General features: G+C 44.1%; 1 protein-coding gene across 1 annotated transcript in view; it reads right to left on the reverse strand.

The window, feature by feature from the left end:
• The window catches only part of GBE1 (1,4-alpha-glucan branching enzyme 1), a 171,847-nt gene extending 163,645 nt beyond the window's left edge, over window positions 1-8,202 (reverse strand). Inside the window, exon 1 of the mRNA XM_086482469.1 lies at window positions 8,099-8,202. Coding sequence (XP_086338595.1) covers window positions 8,099-8,202 — 104 coding nt within the window. The remainder of the gene's footprint in view (window positions 1-8,098) is intronic.
• Window positions 8,203-14,316: the final 6,114 nt, after the last annotated feature.

The raw sequence follows: 14,316 nt of genomic DNA on the forward strand, positions 1-14,316 counted from the left end.
AGTATTACTTTAGCAGGATTTCTCCAGTTTTCTACACCTGCCATAAAGGACATCATCTTTACTTTGGTGTCTCATACCAGCACCACTTGGAAGTGGGCGGACCCAGATCCCAACCTCCCTTTAAGGACTGTGGAACACACAAATGGAGACAAATCACTCAATGAATGCAAGACTAGTTCACTTAACAAGGGCTGAAACTCACATATTCTATTCCATGAACTATATACTTAAAAGTTAATTTTGTGTGACAGAGCATTGCTCAATTCCCTTTGCAGATCTGGGCTAGATTTTTTTGAACTTAGGATAACCTTTTAGCAGTGGTACTCCTACTTTGGAGAGAGTAGGTCCACCCTTAATGGAACTTCATGTCCCACTGTGAAATTATTTCCTCTCTCTAACACTAAGCACAAGAGCAGATATGCTAACACAAAGCCAGGCAACACAGCACACCAGAACAGCAAGGATACAAGGGAATCAGAACCAGAAGTATACTATGCCTGAGCAAACAGCTCCAAAGAAAAAAAAGGAGGGTATCAAATAGAAAGCATTAGAGATACTACTGCCTTCAAGTAGCATCAATTAACAGAATCAGAGCTCGCATGATTAAAGAAACTATCAGTAAGGCTCATTTCCTTTTTCTTTAACTGTACCATGAGACTAGGTTAAAATAAATTTAGCATTAGAAATATCCAGCTTAATGGAACAGTTTCAAGATGCTCACATAAGTGAACTAGCTGACCTGGGTCATTAGGCAGCCCTTCAGACATCTATTCTGAGAGATCAAGGGCCTACACTAGAATTTAATCACAAATTACGTCCAGATAACATTCATTGGTAAGATGCTTCCAACAGCAACATGACCCAAAGCAGACTGTTGTTCTAAGCAGCTTGGAGGCCTATTCTTTGCAGCATGGCCAGGAATCATCACTAACAATGGCCTTCAACTTGTTAACATAAGGTGCTATAAAAATGTCAAATAAATTGTCAGATACTTGGGGAACAGGCAGACATATTACAGCTAAAAACTTTTTTTTGGGGTAGATTTTTTTTTCAGAAGAAAATTCATGTTTTAAACATTTTAAATACAAAAACCTGATCTTGTTGTACTTCACACATTGCCTTAAGACATTATTTTCTTTTTAAGCTAATGAGTAACTGTATGAAGCAAAGTTTCAGAAGTACAAAGTAAATTGAAGCATGAGTGAGAGGTTTTAGATCTCTGACACTGCACAAGTGAAAAGAAGCTTCTTTTGTGGAAGACAGAAGATGAAGGAGCAGCTAGGATTAAAAGGCATAGTGAGAGTAAACAGAAGGCAATAGGGAGACAGGAAAGAGAAGTGTGTATACATAACTACTGAAATTGAAAAGGGGGAGAAAAGCATCTTCATGAGATAGGATGTCAATGGATGTCAACTGAAGAAAGTCCTCCATAGTAAGAATGCTGGCTTTACAGCCTGAAAGTAATAAAGAAACATGCATAAATACTTGAATTTAAAGTAGTTGGGAAGACATAGCTTTTCTTCCCTATTACAGTGAGACAGTAATAAGATTCCTAGTCACATAATCTATTGTTTTAAAATTCTGGGCAAATTCTCAGAAGCCATCCAATGTCCTCAGACATGCTAATGCTACCTAACAGAGCTGAGGGGGCCTCCACTCGGTTTTCCAGAAAGTACTCAGTTTTAATTCATAAACAGAGGCAACTGCCTTGCTAACAAAATGCAATACTTACATCCTAATCCTTTCATGCCTTTTGTGAAACCAGCAGCTATTAAGGCAATGGTCAACTTGAATCTTTTGATGAGGACTACAAGCAGATATGCATATATTAGAAGTACACTGGCCTATGTAGCTATTTCCTCATAGGCTTAAGGTCATCAGCAATGCAGTCAGCTGTGCTTCTTCTCAGGGTTGGTAATTCTTATGCACAAGAGCACTCTGAAGACTACCGTAACGCAGCAGTATAGATACCGTTAAAGTGACAGGCATTGATTTCTAGAGGGCTCTGGAATCCGACTAGTTCAGTAGAAGTTGACGGAACTTACGAGATGCCACCAAAGAAAAAAAGAAAGAAGACAGCAATGTATGAAATTATGGGGTTTGTGAACATTTTGTTTCGAACGCAATACAGCAGCCTATACGACACAAAACAGAAAAGGCAAACCCAACTTGTCTAAGTTTGCATCAAGGCTCCCAACACAGATGATACACAGTAGTTGTGTTAATTCTGTGACAGATCTCACTCCAGCCATTCCCGTCTCCTCACTATCACCTAAAACTAGAATTCCACCTGGACCACTCTTCAACTTCCATTCCCAAACTTGCTAGACCCTCAACAGCTGCCCCCCTACTCAGTCCTATCAAACCAAATTCCACATCTTTTCATTTTCAATACCTCAGTCAAGTACCCACTACCATGCACCTCTTCATACAGAAAACCAGGACAGAACAGTCATAAAACAGCAGTAATCTGAGATTAGGTAGATGGCAAGTATTTCCCTTTTGTAAGAGTGCAGAGGTCTAAAGAACCCTACTAGAAATATATGAACCAGGTGACAGACATCTTGTTAATTGATCCAGCTACTAAAGGCACTAAGTAGGTGTTTCAGTCTTCCCAACCAAAAACTTACCACAAACCAGCAGAAATGGGACCCTCCCTCCCTCTCTCTCAAGCCATACCTGTGTCCAAGGATTATGGCCAGTATTTTGTCTAGCTGAACAAATCAGTGTCCTGTTTGACTCTTTCATCAAGTTAAACCTCATCAACTGAACATGTGTAGTGGTACATTTTTACTTATTTACTCTACAGATTGAATATTCAAAAAAAAAAAAACAGCTTTCACTGTCACTACATAGTCCATAGATTACAGAGGCAGTTGCAGGGGCTGGTAAAATATACTAAACCATGCATGTTGCTATAGCAGAAAATTCTGATGGGCCGCACTTTCTAACACCAGTTTGTAATTCCATAAAATGCAATTACACCACAGGCATTAATGGTTTTAATTGAACCAATTATGTTCTAAGAGGTAAAAGACTAAAAATACATACTAAATTATACAAAGTCTTTAGCCTAAATAACACTTGGGAGTTAACAAAATACTTGTGGGAAAACATATCACAGATGGTCAAACAATGTAGTACAATGATACCCTATGCAAACACTGTCACTTGGGGGGGGGGGGGGGGGTCGGGGCGTGTTTGGTTGTTTTTTTTTTAAGTAGATTCTTGTTTCAAGCTCTGAACAGTGTATGTTTGGGTCAAGGCTGAATGGTTCACGATATACATTAAAGGATTGCTCCCCTTCCCAAATAAAATACCCCCATCCCCAACTCAGGATCAAATTCAGGTATTCAGAGAAAGGAAAAATTACAGATTTCTATTTTCCCCACAAACACTATTTGCAACAATACGCACACACATGACAAAGAACTGAGAAGAAAATGTGACCAAAGTCCCTTTCTTCCCGCGAGTCACTCATTTAACTACGGTAGCCCATACTTCACACTTAAGACTCAAGTAGGTCCTAGCATCACATTTTAGGCAACACTTATTTAGAGACGCACTTTGTTCCAACCAAAGCACTTGTTCAGTGCTTCTCAAGGCTTTATTAAAGGAAAAAAGGCAGCTGCCTAAAGCAGGATGTTATACTTTACAAGAGGTTAAAGGAGACAGTCCTTGAAACCCAAAGGAAAATTTTCAGAACTTGAGGCAATATCATGATTCATTTCACCACGAATCTGACAATTCTGAAAGTGAATCAGTGTAATTATATTACACTGTAGAAATCCAGCTGGTGTAAGTAAAGCCTGTCTATTCTTCAATATCCCCCTCCACTAAAACTAAGGAAAAACAAAAGAATGTGCAAAGATCTCAGTATTAGCCATGCTCCATGCAGACATAGTCACCCTCCCGGGGGTGAAGGGGCACAGCACAGAATCACAGATTGGCAGGGGTTGGAGAGGTAGATGTGAACTCCAGCAAGAGAGGCCTGCACCTGCCCAAGGCACAGGGGAGGAAGGACAAGTCAACGCCCCTGTAGAAAGCCAGCTTCTTGTTCCTGGTCTGTCTTCTACTACCTATGGCACACAGGCAGAGCCTGAGGGAGCTGGGTTTCTTCAGACTACAGACGAAAACGCTAACTTGAAGAGGCACAGGTTGCTGATGTCCACTTACAGTCTTAAGCCATCTAAAGGGACAGGTGCGGAGGGAGTGCCTAAAGAAAAGCGTAAGCCAGGCTCTCCTCCAAGGTACACAGGAAAAAAAGACCAGAGGCAAAGGACAAAGTTGCAGCAACCAAAGTTACAGTATCAAAAAAAAAATTTTCACAATGAGGGCAGCCAAACACAGGGAGAGGCTGCCCAAGGAGGCTGTGGAAGCACATCCTCAGAGACCCAGCACAACCCACGAAGGTCCTGGGTAACCCAACCCCACACCAAAAATGGCCCTGCTTTGACTGTGAGAATAAACCATCATGATCAAGTTCACTGTGCATCCTAGAACAGCCATGCATAAACAGTCATCAATTTTTCCACTAGCAGTAATCTGGCTATGCTAATACGGTGCTATGGCTAAAACAGCAGACTCAAGCCCAAAGGGTGAAACAACAGCTTGCTGATGTCACTACCAAGTCTAGACCCTGAGTCTTCTACCTCCCCTCCCTTCTGCAGAAGAGCATACTGTTACTAAGGAAAGACAAAGGGAGGACTATTTTTGTATGTTTTTGCACAAGGCATAGGATCTCCACAGCTAATGTTTAAAAAGCTTTGTTTCTCAAGCATCCTTAATCCTCTGTCAAAATCCCCAATTTTTATTTCTCTAGGCAATACACAGTATGATAGCTGTAAGCTACAAAATTCCCATCAGTCCTTAATTATTTTGTTTAATATTAAGTAAGGTCAACATCATGACAGACTCTAAGAAAAGATTTAGACTGCTACAGAAGTACCCATACATATTGTTTTTGATCAAGACTGTTTCACTTCTGTTCCTTCCCAAAGCTTCCTAATCCAAGCAAGTAAAAGGCTTTTGGCACTACAGCGTGCAAGGCACAACAGCTGCCTCCTGTTCCCTTTGTCAGGCACAACTCAGCCTTCTGAACTGAGAGACTACCTGCATCTTCGTTGTTTAAAGCATTCAAGCGGCAAAAAATGCCACTGGAGAGGAGTACCAGGAGCAAAGTCAGAGAGAGAAAGCCAGACCGTAGTATCAGAAGGAATAATGAACAGATTGAACAGATTGTTACTTTTTCAGCAGTTGAGTGGCATCATTTCTATCCAGTTTTCCTACTCTACAAGAGTGAATGAATTGCTAATACCAAGTATACATTATCAATTAGTCCTCCTGCCCTACCTGTAATGACACCATGGCAGCTGATCAACTCCCAATACACAGATTTCCTTAACAGCACATATTCCCAATTGCTTTATCACAGCCTTTCCTACACCGTGTATGGGATAGGTCTGATCCATTGGGCTACTTAATGACAGGCCTCACAAATATGTGACCAACATTTAAGTCACCTTTTTAAATAATTTCTACTTTTCTAGAAGCGTAAGAGTTTACTGCCAGTAGGATTTAAGATTAATATGTGCAACTTTACCTTGTACATACGCTTGGAGCTTCAAAGGTAAATACATTTAAATACATCTCTGCTTCTAGGCAACTTGCCAGGTTTATTTTGCTTTACACTTTTACTGGAACGATTAGTTATGCAAGTGCCATATCATGATGTAACTGCATGAATCCACATAACTATTCAAGTCAGGCTGTTTTCATTTCTAACTCCCATCTCAAAAGGGGCCAGGAAAGACACACAACACACAGCAAAGGATCAAACGTGGACCATCTTCATACAATGATCAGTTAAATCCATCACAATCCTTCAGCCTGGAAGAAGCTCCACACTGCTCAGGATTTCATGGACATAGGGAACAGAGTTGGGCAGGGTTGTTCACCACCTCCTCCAATACAAGAATCGGAGAAAAGTAAGCAAAACCCACACAGTGGAGGCTCAAAACACCCCAGAGAACTGGTTCTTCACACAAGCAGCAATTACACTACAAAACTCCTTTCTCCTGGGCACTCCTAACACAAGATCTCTAGTTAAAAACACACCTGGAGCTACTAAATACAGACTGAATCACAATTCATGGAAGCTGGGATGAGCATTGCATGGAGACACCAACAGGCATTTCCCTAAGCTTATGTTCTTCCTCCTTGGCACTTTCTACCATCCACAGGATAAAAGATGACAGGATTGTTGTTTGGGCTTAGAATAATACATTCAGTTTATCACAGATTGTCACAACAGTCTTACTTTATTCTTTTAAGCTACTTAAGTGTATACACGTTTCCACAATAATTGCACAGTAAGTGACCAGTCTGAGCTTCAGAAGCCAGGAAGGCACAAGATACAAACAGGATCATCTGAAGTTCTGTGCTCAAGATGAACTGAACCTGAGAAGTACACAAAAGTTTCACAAACTCACTGGGTTCAGCACAGCTATACTATCCTCAGAAACACAAACAGTCATCCATAATGCACCCATTTAGATGGCAGGCACATTTGGGAAGCTCAAATGCTTTAACAAATGGTTTTATTAAGGGCCAGATCTGCCCACTTATTACTTCCTACACCCTGGCACCCCACTGAAAGAATTAGGTGTTTTACAGCACCGCATACATTACCACAAGCTTGACAGGAACCATTGTTTAAAACAGTTATTCTATCATTAAGAGATTAACATTTGAGAAAATGGTCTGTAAATCAGCCTAGTAGTTTACCCAATCCTTAATCCCATTTTACAAGATCTAGCCTTACCGCTATTTTCCGCCAGAACTCAACAGGACACCTGGTAATGCTAAGCCAAAAGCACCACATAATACAGCGAAGTAAAAAAAGCCAACCACTTTGGGGAAAAAAAAAAAAAATCAAATTCCCTCTTTCTTTCCTCCCACACACACCGACTTTTCTGTACTTCTGGGATATAGGGCATTGGTCAGTACTACAATTTTTATTATTAGAGGACCACTAGTGAAATGCAACAGGTAAAGTTGCACCATAAAACTCCCAAATTCCTGTTTTCAACCGGGCGGTGAGGCTTTAGCTGCCTTTCGGGGCCGGCAGCTGGCTCTGCAGGAGGCAGGTCGCCTCTGCCCCAGCCGCTGCTGGCAGGCTCTCGCCCGGGGCCTGCCGCCTGTCCCGACCACAGGGCTGCTGTCGCAGTTCCCGGCGAGAGGAAATTGGAAAAAAAAAAAAAAAAAAAAGAAAAAGAGAAAAAGGATGTTCAGACCGGCAAACCTGCAGCCAACCTAACGCTCACTCTGCTGCTTTATCGATTGGAGGTCTGACGAACAGCTGAGCTGGCGATTCACGGCTACCTCAAAAAACGCACCTAAAGGAAAATTCTCTAGAAAGAGGAGATTCAGGAGCAGTTTATTTACAGGTTACCACAGCCAGACTGAAAAACACTGTTACGAGCGGCAGCGGCCCAGCTCACCGCCCCCCCCCGAGGCGCACCTGCCTGCGATCCCAGGCCCAGACCCGCTCGCGAGCCAGCCCCCCTCCCCCCGTACGAAGCCATGCCACTTTTGGGCGGGCCCAAGGGGGGCAAAGAAGACGCCTGAAGCGCCGGAGAGGCCGCGGGGGACGGGACGGGGCGGGCCAGGAGGGGACGGCCCAGCCGCCCACAACGCCTGCGACGCCGGCGGAGCGGCCCGCGGCGAAGGCCTCCCGGTAGCGGCGCGCCCTACTCGGCTCAGGAGGCCCCACCGGCGGCTCCGCACGCAGTGGCGTCGCCTCCGTCGGAGGGGCCGGCGCGAAACCCCGCGCCAGGTCCGTCCCCCCCGCCGCCGCCGCGGGAAGCGGAGCCGCCCCGGCGCTGGCTAAGGGACAGCCCTCGCCGCGATGGGGAGGGGAGAGGAGGGAGGGGGAGGGGACACCGCCCGCCCCGCCGCTCCCCCCGCCCGCCCCGGCGCCCCCAGAGGCGGGCGGTCGCCGCCTGCTCGCCCGCCGCCCCTCGCCCTGCTGAGACGGCGCTCCCCTCCCCGCGGCGCTGGCCTAGGCCGCCGGCGGGCGGGCGGGCCGGGGCGGTACCTGCGCTGGAAGTCCGTCTCGAAGGGGGCCAGGTAGGGGTCCCGCTCCAGCAGCAGCGACAGCTTCGGCGGCTGCGGGGGTTGCGTGCTGGCGGCGGCCGCCATCTTGCCCGCCGCGGGATCCGCGCCGCTCCGCGCCGCCGCTATATACACCGGGGGAGGGGGGCCGGGGCGGGCGGGCTAGGCGCCCCCTGCCTCTCACCGCCCGGCGCCGCCCACCGGCCGGGGCAGCCGCCGAGGCCGGGAGGCGGCCGCCTCCACCGCCCCTCCCCGCCGGCCGCGCTGCTCTTTCCCCGCCGCTGCGGCGGTGTCGGGCGTCGCTGCGGGAGCCGAAGGGAGGTGGTGTTGGGGCAACTGCTTTCCCTGCCTCCTCTTGGCGCGGACGAGCGAGGGGGTTGGTTTTGTAGCCCCAGCTTTCTGCACGCAGAGGGGTGAGATAGCGAGGAGAGTGTAAAAACAGCTGTTCTCCCCAAAACGGTACGGGGTGCCGGGGCGGGCGCCGGCCGAGCCTGAGCCGCGGCAGAGCCACCCCCGAGGCGAGGGAACGCTGCTGCCCTCCCTGCGGCCGTCCAAAATGGGGCTGCGGAGGGGCTGGCGGTCAGGTGCCGGGGCGAGCTGTGCTCCCCCAGTACAGGAAATAAAGTAGCAGTCGGGGCCGACCTCTCCAGCAGGAGGGGGGTGCCCGCTGTCGCCCGCAGTTTGTTTTCTTAGTGCCTCTTTGATGTCTTTTGTCAGTGTGTCTGCTGCCGGGTGAACTCTGCGTTCCCACACACACAAAAAAAAAAAACAAAACCAAACCCACACCAGCACCCTCCCGAAACAGATCTGGTGTGATCATGAATGCTGGAATAAATTTCTCGACTGTTTGATAGGGTGCTGGCGTGCTCACAGACAAGCTCAGCAAAACAAGACTCTGGGGGCATCCAGGAGTTCTCATAAACACCATGTCTGTACAGCTTTACCGGACACATAAAAATCCTAAGCAAAGTAAGATTAATTCAGCTGATCCTAATGTAGCTCTAAATGCTGAATAGCACAGGTAGGTTGCTGTGAAAGTTTTTGACTTAATATCAGCAGGTCTTGTTTTTGGACAGGCCACCAAATATCCAAGGCAACTAATCACTAGCCTGACCATGCCTCTAGGCCAGCATTTAGCACTTAATTATTTAAGGCCCAGCAATTTTGCTTTGTTTAGACACGTAGTGAGAACGTTTATTTAGAGGCCTCTTTTGAAAGTTTTTCAGCCACAGTTTATAAGCTTTCCAGCTTCTAGATGCCTTACTTCATTTCCACAACCATCTCCTCAACTGTTATCCTCAGTTTGTAGCTCATCTTCCCTATCTTGGCTTCTGAGTGTTAGTGCTGCTTCCCCTTCCCATCTGCCAGATAACTAACAGCATGGCATGTAATGAACACTGGCACTTTGTTTATTACTTCACCCAAAATAGTCTACAGTGAAAGTTTCCATAATGATTTGTTTCACCAACCATTTTGTCCTTTCTTTCCCTTATGGAGTACAAGGAGTATCTCTGTCCTAAGAACAAGGAGAAAATACTATTTGCTGTAGAAATTGCCCCAGCAGAAAGCCTAAACAGTATTTTGAAAGCAGCAGCATCTATTCTGTAGCAGAACTACCTATAATATCCAGCTCTGATAGATCAGGATTTCTCCCCTAGCCACGCACCCTTAGTGTCCACCATGTTTTCAGTCTCATTAAAGACAAAAAAATCTGTTTTTTAAAGTTACCTGTTATCTACATTTAGCGTGTACTCAGGGCTGAACCATAACTGTTGCTCTGTCACCTGAGAACACCCCCACCAGCCAGGGAGGGGAATTGGGAAAAAGGGACCAGACCCACGGGTTGAAGTGAAAAAGATTTAACGAAACAACATCAGTACCAACAAAGGCATACAAAGTTATACTCAGCCCAATGCAGCAGTCAGAATCAACAGGAGACCAGTCCTCAGGATCAAAAGAAACTCCACAGGAACTCCCTCTCCTCAGCAAACCTTCCTCCTTTACAGTGACCATGACATTATGATACGGGCCACACCTGTAGCTAACTCAGGGCAGCTGCCCTGGCTGACTCTGAACTGCTAATGGTCTGCCTGGCAGCACACCTGTGCCCCTCAAAACTTGCTGTGTAGCAATGATTCCAGTGCCTGTGCTAAACCAAAGTTCAGCAACTCTTGTCATACTTGTTTCTTGCATCACACGATGTGCATTGTGTTCTTAGGCAAATGTGTCACTCTCATTCTTACAGTTAACTAGTTTGGCAAAGTAAAAGGAGAGAAATTTCAGCTGGTTATCAAGAGCCAGGATATTGGTTTTTTAATGATAGTTACGTATTACCTGTGCTGCTGATTTGGGGTACTAGAGTTATCACATGCTGTTGAAGTGGAGGTAGGAGGGCAATTCCTGCAGTCTTTGAATTCGTGAGCAGAGGAAACAGGAGCTTCACTCTTATCACAGTCTTCTTGGTTTTCTTATTGTCAGGAAGCTCAAGCAAGTTATTAGCTGTTTGGTGTAAACACAAGAGAGAGGTTTATAAATCAGCATTAACAATTTGTGTAAACACTAGGAATTTTGGCTCCCTGAAGGCAAGGACCCCTTCTTAACCTTCATTGGGAAGATTTTAAGTAGAAATGACACAGTATCCAACCTCATATCCAAGCAACCTTGAACATCAGGAAGTTAAATTCTGCAAATAGCTCCTGCCCTTGTAATAGAAAAAGCCCAAATGCCGTGTTTAACACTCTGTGAACTGGGAAATTGATAACCATACCATTTGTATCTACCTATGTTCCAGTTTACAACTTGGACAGGATTTTAGCTGCCTGCATTGTCACGAGTAACTTAAGATACTAAGGCATATATTACTGTGATCATCTGTTTACACCATGATCTAGCTGAGACTCAAAGGCGGAGGTTGGCTCTCAGGACACTGCCATTTAGTCCTCTACCTGGAGGCAAAAATGGCAGATCAAGCAATTAATATTGTCCAAACAGCCAAATGCATCTTTGTGCGTTTGTCAGAGATCGATACTGCTGCTGCCAGTAGAAATAGGAAGAGGAGGACTGTTTGTGATAACTGCTCTTTCTGGGGGACAGCACTGGATTGTATATGAGTGGTGTCCAAGGCTGGAGTATTATCAATCCACTCTAGTCTTTCAAAGGATGCTCATGCTTAAGTTATGTATGCTTTAAAATGTTGCATAGCAAAGCTGAGCAGTAACTATATAGTTACAATTATTGTAACATCAATTTAAATGTTTTTAGATATGCAAAATTGAAATAGAAATCAAAGTTTTCAATTAAAGAACTTTCCAGATCTGGAAAGCATTGAAGAAAAAGAAAAACTCTTGTCATGCAGTGCCTCCATTTTGATTCAGTAATATTTTGCACTTATTTTGCAAAAGATGACAGATGCTAAACTGTAGGAGCTAGGTTAAGAAAATTTTTTTTTTCGTTAAGGCTCTGATTCAGCTTCTCAGTCATCAATAGTGTCTGTTTGTGTCTTAGCCAGAACAGATCTGTGTGGTCTCTGGCCTTGGCTGGCTCTTGCAGAGCCAGTTCCGGAGGTCCAGGTGCTTCTAAAGCAAGTGGCTCAGAGCATACCTGGTTCCTGGTTCTGGCCTGGCTCTGTAAGACGCTTCCAGACCTGTCAGAGTCATCTTTGAGGTACAGGATTCTGCACTACAACTGTCATGCACTACTGCTAATTTCTAGACGGCCCAATCCCACAGCTATGAGATAGATGGCTAACTCATACATGAGCTACATGTGGTTCCTGCCGTGCCAGTTCTCAGATTGCCCAGAGTAGGCATATGGAGAGGGTGTACGGGAGTTACCTGCTAGCCTGCAGGGAGAGAAAGAGGGCGATGGCCAAGGATGATGCGCACCCAGTTTTTATTCCAATATGGACATAAATGGGACATTGCAAACACCCACACTTGGACACTACATTGTGGTCTCAAATACCATGAAGTGCTCATTGACTTCTTCCAGCAGCTGTGCTCTGTTTTAGCTGTGGGCAGTCTATAAGCTCCTAGTTTAATCCATATGAGAAGAGACATCAGGTAACAAAGACAGCAATGTATTTTTTAACTCTGCTGAGAACATTTAAGAGTTACTGATCTCTTAAAGCAACAAGTCACAAGGCATTTCCTTTGTATATTTAAATTCAATATGTAAAGGTTATATCCATGTTTTGTCATCATTTCAGTCCGGGCAGAACTCCTCCCAATTCCTTTTCCTGAAAGCCTTTTTATGTCCAGGTGTGGTTGGCCCACTTTGCTGGCTTGCATGCAAGGAGATCTATGCATTTTTCATTGCCATTGCAACTTTTGATGTCTTAAAGATAAGAAATAGTCCATGGCGAAAGACTGAGAAACACAGGAACATGTGAGCTCTCCCATGTGCCTATATTGGATCCTACAATGGGCACTATCAAGAAAAGGTATTTCTGAGGACAGAGGCAGCTGTTCAAAACGATTTGTGTTTCATTATTCTGGAAGAATGGATTCTTGAAGGATTCCCTGTGTCCTTTATAAAGGTGTCGGACATCTGAGCATGTTACACATTGCAGCTTCCCATCTTTGGACTGGTTTCTGCACAGTCAGTACATAACACAAAATAGAGTTCCAAAATTTGAAGGAAAAGTAGCTTATTTTGCCACGTTGGCCAGCCATACTTAACCTATTACTTATTCAAGGACCCGTAAGAAATTAATTGCACAGTTGTCATCCAGCTCTGATACAAATGCCCCCCTTAAAAAAATTACTGTTTATCTTGGTGGTCCTCTCAGACAGGTCAAACACTGGGAATGGAGATTAAACAAGCTACTTATCCCTATCTTTGGATTCTCCAAGGTGAGCAACATAGGAGAAGAGAAACAGTCAGTGTTGCACAGCTGCTGCCAAAGCTAGATCTCAACAGCATGTCACAGTTCCATAATTAAAACTGGACTTCTAATGAGGATCCAACTATTTGATTACATATGAAGAACAAAGCACATATCCTTGAAAATTGCAGCAAGTGTTCCAAGAACCCTTGCATTATTATAATATAATATAATATAATATAATATAATATAATATAATGCATTGTATATGCATTAATTAGTTTATAGGTTCAGGGGTTTCATTTTTGGTTTTGGGGCTGTTTTTTTTTAAGAAATGTAGGGTATTCACTGAGACTGTCTTTTAAGTCTTACCTCTGCCCTGTCGTGGTAGCAGGAGCTTAAAAAACAGCACTTGTCTTTAAAGATCAAAACTAATGTACAATCTGAAATACTAAAAAGCCAGTTTCAGGGTTGTCGAATTCCAGTAAGCGCACTTGATGGGAATGCTATTTGCACTTACTGTGCATAGCAAAATGAAAACACATTCCAACAACCTGAAAGTCCTAGATAATGGCTGCTTCTTGCTTTCACAATATTACAGTATTATTATGATTTGGTGTCTTTATTTTGTATAAGAGTATCGAAAAATGTAAATAGCTTTCATAGCTGTTTACATAGTAATCAAGACACTTCAAAGTGTGATACCAATTAAAAAATATCAGCAGATGTAGAACAATATTTATTGTGAAAATGCCTATGGGTCTCACTAAATAAAGGATTTAATTTAGCTAAAAGCCTTTAGTTTCAAGTTAGAATTTGTGAAACACTTCACAGATACAAAATACAGGAAAAAGTTTAGGAATATCGTATTTTTGGACATTGTATATGCTCTGGTGTATTTACACGTTCTATATGTATTTCTCGAAAGTAATTACTGCCAATAATAACAACCTTCTACAACTGCCAATACTGCTATTTCCTGGTGTTTGCATATGTTTTTTATGTGTTGGGGGACAAACTTAAAACATTTGGGACTCTCTTCTTAATGCCATACCCATAATACTTGGTAACTATCACCTCTGCCTTACCAATGCGTGTTTATCTCTAACACTGAGGAATTAAGTAGCTTGAGCTCTCCAGGGTAGTTGTCCCAGAGGAACATTCCTGCTATTATTGGAGTGGGCTTCTGTAACAATACATTGCTATTAAAAAATCAACTTATTAATGCTAGCCAAATACCATATGGTTTATATCCAACACACTTAGAATTCAAAGAATGAAACACCACGGCTTCAGCAGCAGTTTTGCTTTCTTGATGTTCATTGCCAGGTCTTTCCTAACACCCCTGAGAAATAATCTTACCTAGGAGGTCTCTT

The sequence above is a fragment of the Leptosomus discolor genome, chromosome 1 (genome assembly GCF_034619465.1).
Source record: "Leptosomus discolor isolate bLepDis1 chromosome 1, bLepDis1.hap2, whole genome shotgun sequence".
NCBI classification, from domain to species: Eukaryota; Metazoa; Chordata; class Aves; order Leptosomiformes; family Leptosomidae; genus Leptosomus; species Leptosomus discolor.